The 13,665-nt window shown below is 41.9% G+C and overlaps 1 protein-coding gene across 1 annotated transcript; it reads right to left on the bottom strand.

The window, feature by feature from the left end:
* Positions 1–1,410: 1,410 nt before the first annotated feature.
* Positions 1,411–12,946, bottom strand: LOC308308012 (immunoglobulin-like domain-containing receptor 1). The gene is made up of 8 exons (XM_080753365.1): positions 12,644–12,946; positions 11,291–11,461; positions 6,797–6,946; positions 6,201–6,320; positions 5,321–5,467; positions 3,726–3,851; positions 2,366–3,321; positions 1,411–2,172 (listed from the first exon to the last, which is right to left on the bottom strand). The coding sequence occupies exons 1-8, from the start codon at positions 12,705–12,707 to the stop codon at positions 2,134–2,136; spliced, it is 1,773 nt and encodes a 590-aa protein (XP_080609491.1). The 5' UTR covers positions 12,708–12,946; the 3' UTR covers positions 1,411–2,133.
* Positions 12,947–13,665: the final 719 nt, after the last annotated feature.

The following is a 13,665-nucleotide window of genomic DNA, read 5'->3' as shown; positions in this document are numbered from 1 at the left end:
GCTTTGTTTATACTCACGCCCTCCTCGACCCCCACCCTTCCACCCACCCACCCACGGCACACACAAACACACACACACACACGCACACACGCGCACACGCACGCGCACACACACACACACACACACACACACACACACACACACACACACACACACACACACAGCGCTCCTCTTTTCTGTCGGATCGTTACGGTATATTAAGTTCAAGTCTGGCCAAGTTCAACTGAATGTTATGCGTTCTTCTTCTCCCTCAGAATGGCTATTGGCTAAGCCTTTACACATAACATGCTGTGATAACTATATCACAGGTGTAATAGGAACTGTATTACATATGCACGTGAAACATAATAACACATAGCCTATTATTTGAAAACACACACACACACACACACACACACACACGCACGCGCGCACACGCACGCGCGCATAAAAATGGGCACCAAGCGACAACTTCAGACAACAATTTAAGACGCCGCCCCTCTTCTGGCGAGTTATGGTGTTGCTTGTTTTCAAGATACACACAATCTTTTGGTTTCTGCTCCTTCTTATGCACATTGTTATAAGCATCTATTCTCTCTCTCTCTCTCTCTCACACTCACTCACACACACACACACACACACACACACACACACACACACACACACACACACACACACACACACTTCTAATTTATATAGCATATTCAGTCTGTGGAAGTCATAAAAACAATAATACAATCCTGGAGGGTCTGTACTCTGTAGCTCTGTGAAAGAAGGTGAAACAGCCGGGTTTGTTGGATTGTGAAGTGGAGGTGACATAGTTGCCTCTGTGCAAGAGGCATCTTTTTTGTTTGTGTTATGTCTGTCTCTTTTCCATTGCCTTTCCTTGTGTTTCTGAGTGTACATTTGACTAACGTGTAGCCTTATTTCACACCTGAAGTTTGCAAAGTGTTCTATGCTGTGCTCATATCATACATTCTTTTCTGTACAGTTACAATCAATGCCACCCCCGTTCCTGTTATCTCTAAACTGTGAAAGTCTAATGCAAAGTGTCAGGTGCCTGTGTGTGGTATGTTTAAATATTATAGTAGGTGTGCAAGAGTTTGTGATAACTGTGGAATGCTGAGGAATGATTATGTTCAATATATAGTAGGTTAAACACACGTGTTGCCAATGATACGTGCTTTGCATTCCATTCAGTTCAAACACAGGTGTATGTTGGCAACTTTGCTCGCTGGAAAGGCTCTGCTACACTAAATGGAACGGAACCTTAAATAGTATCATTGGTAACATTGCGTTTACTATTTCAATGTGAATGAATGATCAGTTCTGCCTGGCTTTGAGTTGCAGCCTTAACTAGGAAGCAATAAGTACAGCTCTTTGTGACTCATCCCTCAAACATAAAAGATAAAATCCCAAGAATGCTTGTTTATCTACACGTTTATTGAAAATGTACAGTACATATTTCATGGCAATACATTTTCCCTATTATTCCAATTTCAAAAAACAAACCCCAATTGAAATAAAAAGTTAAATAGCAGTTTGTTCAAGAGCAACTGAATATTGCCAATCCTCTCAAATTAGGATTGCCTCTAGTTGCTGTTATGATTCATGATATAAAAACATTAAATTGTGCATACAATTAGAAAGGTTTAAAAAACTAAAAATAATACAAATTTAGAAAAAAAATACATTTCTGCCCACATGCATGTGTGGGCACATACTGTATACATACATACATATACATACAGTATACATATACATACATACATACATCTACACACACTTCATTTATTTCACGCTAAAAACGAAACTGTACAAAAGTAACCACGCAGACCCTCACAGCACAAATAACACAGAATACATTATTCCCCCACCAGACAAAACAATTGAACTGAAAAAGTCGGACAAGCATCGAGAAGACTTGCATTAATTATTCCAAACAGTATCATGCTTCATTAAACTGAAAAGAATCAATTACTTAATAGTGTAGTAGTAGTACACATAACCATATTAGTTGTTCAGAAATGCTCAACACATATTTACAGTATATCCTTATTATGAACTTCCTTGTACCTAATATTGTCTGTCTTCATTTTCACCTTTGTGGACAGGGAAAACAGTCACCAAGTGGAGGAAAACACAGAAAAGGCTTCAGATGACTACGCTGGTTCCACTACGGGAGCTTCTATCCTATAAGACAAAGCAACAGACAAAAGTCAAAAGCAAGTAAATGAGGAAGAGAGACACACCGAAAACGAAAGTAATAAAGTAGGACAGAGAGATAAGATAAGCTAAATAAAGAAAACACATTAAGATTTACTGGACAGTATGTCAGTGTATTTGTGAAAGATCAACTCTTGTACTCATGTGTTGTAGGTCTTACAGAAAGGCGTTCGTAGTTCCTTCTACCACTGTGGTGTCCAGGCTGGATCTCGATGGATGACGAGTAACTGGGAGGTTTTTCTGGCCAGTCATTCCCTTTACCTTTACGGCCTCCTCCTCTCCTGCTATCCTCTTCATCAGAGCTCCAGGACCCTCGTCGACGTTGTGGGGGTGAATAGCTCTTGTCCCGTCTCGGTGCAGAACGACGCAGTTCATCCATCAGGTCGTCTCGGCTACGGGAGCGCGGTGCAGACCCGCCGCTTCTCCTCCCCCTCTCATTTCTCTCTCCTCCCCCGCGCACCCCACCTCTACCGGCTCCTCCTCGGCTCTCCCAGTCGGAGTCATCGCTGTAGCCCCGCAGGATCCCCCTGCGGGGTGAGGGGGGATCTCTACTCCCCTGGCCGTCGCGGTGGCGAGGCCCTCCACCAACGGTGCGACTAGAGCTTCCGCTGGAGTGGTTCGATGTGCGGTAGCCCCCCCTGATCCCCTCTCCTTCTCTGGGCCCCCTGCGTGAGGAAAAGCTGGGTGCGCGTTGGACAATAGGTGGCAGGGTTATTACCCTTCTTTCTAACCCTCTCACCCCCATCTCATCCAGGGCTGACAGCATGCTAGGAGGCCCCGGAGTGTAGGGCACTGCCTGGGAAGTGGGCTGAGGATGAGGTTGTGTGTGATGCAGGTGCTGTGCATTGTTGGGAAGCATCAGCGGTGCCCCAACATCCATTCCCCTCACTTGGTTTTCCAGGTAATCCAGTACCTGATTGGTACCTTGAATACTGGCACGCGCGCTGCCATTATTGTGAAAAGCGTGTGGTGGCGGGGGAGGGGCCTGCTGCAGGTGGTGGGTCATCATGGGTGCCGGGCCCATAGGGCCCATAGGGCTCATATGGCCCATAGGACTCATAGGGCCCATAGGACCCATGGCGAAGTTCTGCTTAGAGGGGTAGTCTGAAAATGAGCCTGGAACGACAGTGTTGAGTGAAATGGTTGATTTTATATTCAAAACGACTGTATAGAGATTTAATGGTTATACTCTTTTATTCTTTTTTTTAATGTTTTTTTGGGGGGCTTTTCTGCCTTTATTGATAGGTATACAGTAGACTGACAGGAAATGGGGGTGACATGCAACACCTGCTGTCAGGCTGGATTGCCAGCCTAGGTGCCCAGACGGCTGAGCTAGCTGCACAAGCCTAATGGATATACTCTTAACTATAACTGGTACACACATCTCTAACCCTATGCCCTGTGATAGTGCCGTTAAGACTTTTACTTCTGGATACTTAAGTATGTGAATAAAAGAAAATACTACTGAGCCCTGCCATTCACCTTAAAACAACAGTGCAAAGAAAGAATGTCACTTGTACCTGAGTATAGTACTGGGTTGCCATGGGAGGAGGCATTGGAACCAATGGGCGCATAGATGGGTTGTCCATGGAGCCATGGTGCCATGGCCTTCTGGGCATCTCGTAACATCCGATGCTGCATCACCGCTGGAGCAAGGGGAGGAAAGGTGTCAGCTTGGCTGATAGTATGATAGGGACACCAACATGAACAAGGGGGTGCATCTCATCTCTCTTATTTAGCGCGGAGACCCCTCAGTCGACAGAGATTATTTCATTTGAGAAGTCAGGTTTTATGTGTTTTTTACCTGTTGATTTCTTCCCAATAGCGTCAAGTTAGTTTCACCTACTTTTTTTTATAACAATGTTTGTCTCTTTCTTGTCTCTTTCTTTCTTTCTGTAATATTTGACAATTTGGTATCAAAAAGGCCTTAAATCTAAAAGTGGTCTAAAATCTAAAAATCTAATCTTGTTTCCCTCACTTGTTTCTTTTTCTTGTGTCTTAAGGCAGGTACACACTGCAAGATATTGAAGTGGTCGCGGACTCATAATATCGTTGTGGTTTTCACTACACGGTTGATCGCCTAGAAGGGATCAACATTCGCAGCATGAAGCTCAGGGATTGGTTGAGAGGGATGTTTTGGTGTGTGCGCTCACTCAGTGCGCTGCTGGGAGTTTGTGTGGAACTCTGAAAACCAGAGAATGAAGTTGAAACAATAAACTGAGGATTACGTCTCTGCCAGAGGCCAACCAGTTGATCCTCCTTTTCTTGTGTCCATGTGTTATTGTGTTCACAAACACATGCACCCAAGAAAAGCAGGATCGGCTGGTACTCTCACTGGCTGAAACTGATGCTCGCTACTCACTTCTCACAGTCCAGTCTGCGACTGAGCTGAAGAGCTGATTATCAAAACTGCCTGATATTCAGAAACGCTTGGGAAGCTCTCGCCGAGCACTGGAATCAGTCTTTCACACGCAGCGAGCAAAACCTCGGAGAGCAAAGGCCGATCTTGCGTCAGATCGGGGGGTTTGTCAGCTAGCGGCAAAAATGGTCGGCGAGAACATAATCGGAGCAGATATCTTGCAGTGTGTACCAGCCTTTAGTCTCCCCCATCGAGGATGGATGGAGAGAACAGAGACTTGGCTCAAAAGGTGTAATGTGCGTCTAAATCCATCAGATGGCACCAATGTGTCCCTCCCTCTATTATACATACTGTAGCTGTTCAAGTCAGTATTGAGTATTTAGTATTGGAATATACTGTAGCTGTATTATAACGTTGCATGTATAACTTGTATAATGTATTATTATTATCCTATTAATAGGTTCAGTTCAGAGTATTATTTATTGTAGCCAGGCTATTACGTTGATGTTTACAATGCGTTTAGTTTTGTTTTCCTTTTTATTCCTATAAAACCACATACATTAAATTCCACAAAAACTGTAATCAATCAGAACCATTCAGAGGTCCTTTTACTGTGTTTTGACCGACACTCAGGGGCAAATGTTGGTTATCCACCACACCTGCAACTAAGCAATGGACTGTCTATCTGAGAGTCCATTGTCCTCTCACCTACACCTGTGGATGTTTGTGGGCGGGTTTAAAATAGGTCTGTATTACCTTTCTCTGGGCAGCAACATGTCTGTGGACAACAGGGACAGCGGACATAGCAGCAGCACTTCTGTGGGCAGCACTGGCAGCAGCATACGCAAAACAGCATCATCAGCAGCAAGGCACCAATGACGATGAACAAGACAGTCAGCCAATCTGGAACAGTATTTGAGGTCAAGGGTTTGACTGATTGATTGAATACATTATTAGCAGTTCGCATAGGAAAAGCACAAGACAAGAGTTCAGATACACGGTCTACTAATAGGATTTAAACACAAGAAAGCACTATGGCTTGTTTACATCGGGGTCCTTGTATGGGTCACCATACAAGGGCATTCAATAGGGTGCCATGGCATTGGTCCGAAGGTTCATTAGTCCGAAGGTTCATTAGTCCGAATTTGTTAAGAATACTATGCCTAACTCTAACCCTAACCCTAACCTTAACCTCAGTAACCCTAACTAAATTCGGACTAATGAACCTTCGGACTAATGAACCTTCGGACTGAAGGGCAGTAACCCTAACTAAATTCGGACTAATGAACCTTCGGACTAATGAACCTTCGGACTTAAGGGCAGTAACCCTAACTAAATTCGGACTAATGAACCTTCGGACTAATGAACCTTCGGACTTAAGGGCAGTAACCCTAACTAAATTCGGACTAATGAACCTTCGGACTAATGAACCTTCGGACTTAAGGGCAGTAACCCTAACTAAATTCGGACTAATGAACCTTCGGACTAATGAACCTTCGGACTTAAGGGCAGTCCCCCATTTGGTGAACCACATGGTTCATATCTGTTCACTAGCAGTGTAGTAAAAATGTTAGATTACAAAGATTGCCAAGTTACATAAGAATCAAACTATCCCCTTGTTGTATGCCTAACTTACGGTAAACAATGAGCTTGACTTCACGATCCGAGTCTCCTGTAGTGTCACCGGGAGCATCAATGGAGCAGTAGTACACGCCGTTATCCCACCACATTACCTCAGTAATGACTAAGTCAGCCTCTGTTGACAATATGGAAACATTTCAAAAACAGAAAATACAACAACAAAAAACGTGTTCTTGTAGTTGCATATAAAAAATACTTTTTTTCTATTGTTTACTCATACCATGGAGACTTGAGTTCAATAATATTTTTAGTTTTTTGTCGCATTCCTAAGACAATAATTTGATTACAATAAATGTATGTACTATTAACACATTTTTGCCTTAGGAATGCTACAAATAGAAAAGATATTATTGAACTCAAATCTCCATGGCATGAGTCATCAATAGAAAAAACTATTCCTTTGAGAGCATACAACTTTTCTCTGTTGGTGTCTCCCTGTAGGCATTAAAACTTCATATTGAACAGTGTTAAAGATAAATGTTTGATGACATTGTAAATAGACTCACTCGATGACAAATAGTTGGTAGTTGGAGATACGATTACATGGTTATTGTGATTCTAATCCAAGGAAGAAGAAGAAAAAAAACTCACTGTTTTGAATGGTTATCTTGCGCTCCCGATACTCTGCACCCAACATGGCCTCGTTAGTGCCCCTCTTCTGGATCACGGTGCGAACTGTACGCTGGCGGTCTGGGCAGTCATTGGCTGGGTCCTGACCCAGTTGCAGAGAGGCCTGATAGGCTTCAGAGGGAGAACAGAGGATGATGAAAAATATTTATATTATTCTAAATGATTTATAAAAATTAACATTAGACTCACATTGCTCAAAGTCAGACCATTTACACTTAACACTTCATACAGATATATGACCACATACGCCAGTTTAGAGCAGTTGTTCTATAAGTGGGGTCCAGGAACCCCCAGGGGTCGTTGAGGGGGTTCCATGCGGTCCCAAGCAAATTTGATAATATAGCTAAATCAGTTTAACTCCATTTTATTGGGGGCACAAATCTTTCAGCCAAATATCAATTTGTCATGTTTGAGAAGCACAGATTTAGAGGAGCCTTTGGTCACTTAAACTGAAGTGTTTAAGACATTGCTCTTTTGGGATTTTTAAATAAATGCATTTTATTATTTGTATAGTTTTATTGTTCTTATAGTTTATCATTTTATTTATAGTCTTCTTTGATGTTCTTATGTCTTATTCTAACTTGATTTATGTATATATTTATTTATATCAATTAGTTTATCATTGCTAATCATTAACAGTTTGTCTATGCTTGTTTACCCTTTTTTGTTCTTTATGTGTAGCATGTTGATGATGATTAATGATTTTACTTTATTGTCCCGTTGGGGAAGTTTTAACCCATCCTAAGGAACAGTGAGCAGCCACCGGGCAGCTTTCGGGTACGAACTCCAGTTTTATTTGCCAGTACTTTGCTCAAGAGCACTGGCATACCTAGCATGCATGTCTTGATATGGGAAAACTGGAGTAGCCAGAGCGGAGGAAATCCAATGCAGACACAGGCCGGGAGAACATGCAAATTCCACCCTGAAAGGCCACTGAGGAGACTGGGCTGCGCTATTTTCCTAGTCTGTGTGATATCCTTGAACATTTCGTGGTGTGCGAGTCTCCACTTTTTTACCACTAAATTGACACCATGTTTTTGCTATATCAAACTACAATTATTAAAAAGTTAAGCCTTACAAAGCACAAGTAATTAAAAAGGTTATGCAGGCAGAAATTGTAGATTTAGTCAAAGTCATCAACAATGTATTTTCCCACATTACATTATGATGTTCAAGTTATCATAGCGTAGTTTAATATAGGCATGTACCACAGATACCTACTATGAAAGCTCCAGGACTTCCGTATAATCACTTAAAAATGTCAAGGATACATTACAACATGAAAGCAACTGAAAGCTTAAAGTATTTATGACAATGATTACTAAAGTAATAAAATGAAGTCAAGTCTGGTCAAATCGCCATTGTGATCAATGGCGTGGTAATTCTGCAGCCAGCAGGAGGACACCCAGTAGGTCATTAATGAGAACTGCAGTTAACGCCTGGTGGCATCGCAAGATTAAAATAAGCTCATGTTAATGCAGAATCACTATTCTATAGTATTGTAGCATAGTAATAAGCATACTAAAAGTACTATACTAGTACTAAAAATAGAGAAAATAAACAAAAGAAACTCTTTCAGTGTTTTCATAAGCCTGGCTCTGAAACTTGTCCTGCTGCTCCAGATGACCTTGCAGAGTACATAATGTTGTCGTTGGTGGAAACTGTATGTCCATAACTGTCACTTTTCCGGATATGGAAAACATTACCTTTATCCCAATGGTTCCAAAGTAGTTATTTACTCACATGTTCTTGTCAATACTTTTCACTGATTCATTAAAATCCACAGACAGTGGTTAAAACAATATAACCAAATACAGCAGATCTACAATTTCAAAACAAGGTGCATCACGACACGTGTCGGCTATTTTTGCTACTTTTGTATGACACTGTAGTATGATGATGAAGTAGGGCATAATACATTTATTCAAAAACATAAAAGGTTGGCACGTTAGGGTGGCGCAGTGCCAAAGTGCCTGTCCACCACCACGGAGGTTGTGGGTTGGAATCCACTGTGATGATCCGGCTTTATCTAGCATTTATACCTGTATACGAACACAGTTGGCCTGTGTTCACAAGAGGGAAGAGAGATTACCCACCCGGGCTGGGGCAACACCTGTCAACGGGGAGTGATGGGTAGGGCTGTCACGATATGACATTTTACATGACGATTAATTGTCACTCAAATAATTGGCGATTAACGATTTAATTGTGTTTTTGTCATTGACAATTACATTTCTGTTTGTCTTTTAGGCTTTGAAGTTGCACATGGCAGATATGACACAAAACCTAAATACACGAACAAATTACTGACATATTTGACAACTTACTACTTAAAAAATAACATTGATAGTGGAAATAGTCGATCTACAAGCTCACAACGCGTCACGATGCGACGCGTTGTGAGCTTGTAGATCTGCTATTTCCACTATTTCTGACATTTTTCAACATTCACGATTATGACGATTATGACAAAATAATTGCGATAATGTCAAATAATCACGATTAGACGATTATGTAATAATTGTGACAGCCCTAGTGATGGGCAGGAGGAGTAGGACGAACTAAAGACCTATTCACTGGCAGGTGAGTCAGTGGACAACACACAAAATGTGTTATCAGTTGTCACTGCTGTGACAAGGGGTAATAAGCACCCCCATAGCATAAAACGTTACAAGATACAAGGTTTCTGCCCGAAAGCAACAATATGAGACTGAGTGAAGGTTGCAAACAAGTGTGTTGCCAGCTGATGAACCTGTTCCCCACTGGCCTCATTCATATGACATCTTGCTAAAAGTAGCTTGTAACTGGCTCATAAGTGGCTGAGTTAGATGTGGTTAAAACTAAAACCGATGAGCATAAAAAAAGCATAAAAATATCTCCCCAGTTGTAAATGTCATTGACTGTTAAAAGTCTTGTGTGTAACTTACAATAAATAGTTGATAACACATACCCAGTCTTTCAGAATGTTCTCAATTATAGTATGTGTGTGTGGATGCATGTACTACAGTATAATAATACTAATGATAATATGGTCCCCAGTCCTTGGGGTATTAAGCCCATTTTCCACTGGCCCAACTCCACACCACTCCACACCACACCGCCCACTTGTGCCAGGTTTTCCACTACAAGGACCTGGGTAGAGTGGTGTGAAAGTGGTACTAAACAGGGTACTAAAAAGTATCCACTCTAGAGTAGGTCTGAGCTAGGCCAAACAGGGCCAAACACTTCATAATGACTGATCACTCACTGACTTTTCATTTAGACCACCAGGATATAGTTGTAATACATGATAATAGATTCTATTGTGTTATAACCACTATTATAATCTATTATAGTGTATTGTAATTATCATAGTAATACATTAATACTTTATAATGTATTATAATCACAGTTATAATCCATTACAGTGCATTATAATTAGGATAGTTGAAATACAAATTTTTATTGTATTATAATCACAGTTAAAAGGGTCAATTTGTTTCTTATCGATAGGGGTACTTTTTTGTAATGGAAAATGTAGATATCTTTATGTGGTGCGGTGTGGTGTGGTGTGGTGTGGTGCTAAAACTGCAGTCGAAAAGGGGCTTTAGTAACGTATATTTGCACATACATTCATGTGAAACGTGTGATCTTCATCCTAGCTATTTAGGAGTGGGCACGAGTTCAGGTGCAGTGCTCAGGGAGCAGTTAGGGCTTAGGTAGTCTCGCGTGGCCAGACTGTTGCCTCCGCGATTTGGTCAAATGCTCCCGGCATACAGTCTGGCAAACCGGGGAAGAAATGATGAGTGCGAGATGAAGCGGAAGTGTAGCCCCCTCGTCACTTCCGCTTCAGTCTCACATTGCAAACATTTATCATTATATAAATAAAAAACAAATAAGCATGTTTAGCTTGCTGCTTAGCAGAAATGACATTTTAAAATATATTTTCTTGAACGGTAATGCCCGTTTCCATTACTCGCCGTTAGGGAGCTGCTGTTCCAGACTCTATATAGCATTCAGAGATTGTGGAATAGGTGTCTGGCTACGCGAGACTAGGGCTTAGGCATCTTGCTCAGGGACACTACCACACACTTCGGTGGTGCTATTTCCTATACATTAGTTAGTGCAGTGCTTCTCAAAAGTGGATTCCAGGGACTCTGTGGGTTCCTTTATGGGGGTTTAAATTGACTTGTATAAGTGTGTAACTCTGACAGTGTACAAATGGAACCAAATGAATCCGCTATCCATTTGTACACCGTCAGAGTTAAGGGGAGACCTTGAAATTTGAAAGTTTGAGAAACACTGAGTTAGTGAGTGTGGAGGTGCTTATATGGGGTGTCACTCCGAGTCGGGGCGGGTGTGTGCACGAGGCTGGGAGGGAAATCGTAAAATAGATTGCACCCACTACGTCCAAATGCAGAAGTTGGAAAGCAAACCCTGCCCCCCACCCACAAATGCATCCCCCTGTAACCTTACCTGTGGAGTAGAATTCCAGCACAGGGTCTTTACAAAAGGATTTGTATCGCCAGGTTACCAGGACATCTTGCTGGTTAGCTGAGGTGGAGTAATCACAGCGGATGATCACAGAGGCAAAGAGGGCTGTGCTCCTCTCCGTCTGGGGTACAATCACCTGAATGGAGAACACCTCTAATGGAAATAGAGGAGGGGGGGTAATGTCAGGTGTGTCACACCAAATTCTGGGCCCTGGGTACAAGGATTCACTCACATGTTGTGCTTTAACTATTGAAAAATAGCAGATATACAAGCTCACAGCGCAGCACCGAGTGCCGCGCTGCGAGCTTGTAGATCTGCTATTTTTGAAAAATCGTGAAAATTTGTGCAGAGTCTGTATATTTCAAAACCTTCTAAGGTTTTTTGAAAAACCTATGTTTCTCTATCAGTGGTGCTCAAGCCTCAAACATTTTCATGTGAAGGATCCCCAAAATGACATGTATTTGGCCACGGACCCCCATCTCAACATATCTAGTTCCAGGGATCCCCAGAAGCAAAATTTGAGTTACAAATGTTAGCTTAAAAAATACATATCTTCAAAGATTTGCACACATGACTTTTCAAAAATAGCAGATCTACAAGCTTGCAGTGCAGCACTCAGTGCCACGCTGTGAGCTTGTATATCTGCTATTTTTCAATAGCTAAAAGTATAAAATAACGAAGGCCCTTCCAACCTTGGACCCTGGTAACTCAGTCCCACTTTTACCCCCCTTGTGACGCCCCTGGGTAATGTAAACAGCTGCATATAATATTTTCAGGTAATTCAAATGTCCCTATTTACTTGCAGGTGCTCAAAGTGAATAATAGTGTATTCTTTTGTACGATAGCTTGGAATCTGACCAGACTGGTATTAAAGAACACCGTATCCCACAAGTAAAACTACTCCCACATGACATTAGTAGACCTATATCATTGTCATCACAATACATGTAATTGTAGCTGTCAATCATCAGGGTCGTACAAGCTGTAAGCATTCCAGCATGATATGGTAACTGAGGAAAAACTATTCATGTATTAAAAGCCTCTTTCTTTTGCTAGTTTATAAAATGTTATAGGCCTAATTGGCTGCCATATGATGATGATGGTTGGCTTGCTACGCTATTATGTTGTTAGTATTCTTCAATAACCATTAGCCAATGATTGATCACGTGGCACATCGTCGGCCTTGTATTGTTTACAGCCTGTTGTAATAATTAACTTGCTGACATACTTTCACCATTTTTACTCGTCTTCTCTTCTACTCCTATATCGCTCGGTATAAGCATTTAACACAAATGCCCATTGGATGTTTTTAGATGTAATTTAAAAAAGCCTTACCTTTAGGCAGGTACCCAAGTAGAAGCGCAACCAATATCACATTTCCCATCTTGTTCTTCATCATGGCGACGCGGAAGCGCGTCTCACTAAACTAACCTAAGGTTTGCCGATTTCCACCCAATATTGTGATCCCTTTGCATAGGTACCACTCTGCATAGTGCATTCCCTCTCTCTATACTCTCAAGACAATATAATTTAAGGTCCGAAAAATGCCTTGCACCGACTCCACCGAGACGAGAGACGGGTAAACTTCCACCTGTTGGTAGGACAACAGGACAGAACTTTCCCCGCAGGGTGAGTCGGAGTCCCCATCCCCCACCCTCCAGCTTCAGGTGACATCACCACTGACCCCGCCTTGTAACAGGTGCAAACAGAGCGCTTTGCTCGACTGTCACTGAACACTAGATGGGACTGTAATGATCCCTTTGTTACTTTTTGTTTTGCATAATCTGTAACAGGACTGGGTGTTTTATGTTAATGCTTTGGTTCTCAAAGTGGGGTCCGGGGACCCCCAGGGGTCCTTGAGGGAGTTCCAGGGGTCCCCAGCTAAATGATAGATAGTTAAGAACCAAATGTCCCTTATGGGTCTGTAATTCATGTACAGGTACACTAGTTATAAATGTGGGTCCCAGAGATAGAAATGCTATTAGATGGGGGTCCAGAGTGTAATGCAATGTAATTAATAATGTAATGTAATGTGTAAAACGGTTGAGAATCACGGCTAGAGCGTAAAAATCTTCTCTTATGAGGGTCCCTGGCATATCTTTTCAAATGGGGGTCTGCAGGCTAATAGGGAGAAAGGTGTAAATTTGGGGGTCCTTGACATGAAAAGGTTTAAGAACCACTGTGTTAATGGACCTAAAACAACAATTAAGCTGATATCCACTTTTTTGGGATTTCTTTACTCCATCGGAAATTAAGAAGAAAGGCCTAAAATAGAGTGTGTGTTGTGTATAAAATTTAGCCTAGGCCTACATCTAGACCAAGATTTCTTGTCTTTGTCTTTAGGCTCGCAGTCGCAC

The sequence above is a fragment of the Nannobrachium achirus genome (genome assembly GCF_963921795.1).
Source record: "Nannobrachium achirus genome assembly, chromosome: 22".
NCBI lineage: Eukaryota > Metazoa > Chordata > Actinopteri > Myctophiformes > Myctophidae > Nannobrachium > Nannobrachium achirus.
The sequence above is the reverse complement of the archived record's forward strand: the minus strand, read 5'-3'. Positions and strand labels throughout refer to the sequence as shown.

Coding starts and splice junctions, on each gene's coding strand:
- LOC308308012 (XM_080753365.1), bottom strand. CDS start 12,707: ATGATGAAGAACAAGATGGGAAATGTGATATTGGTTGCGCTTCTACTT. Junction 6,947..11,290: donor GCTGGAATTCTACTCCACAG/GTAAGGTTACAG, acceptor CTCCCTCTGAAG/CCTATCAGGCCTCTCTGCAA. Junction 3,852..5,320: donor ATGTTGCTGCCCAGAGAAAG/GTAATACAGACC, acceptor CCCTTGCTCCAG/CGGTGATGCAGCATCGGATG.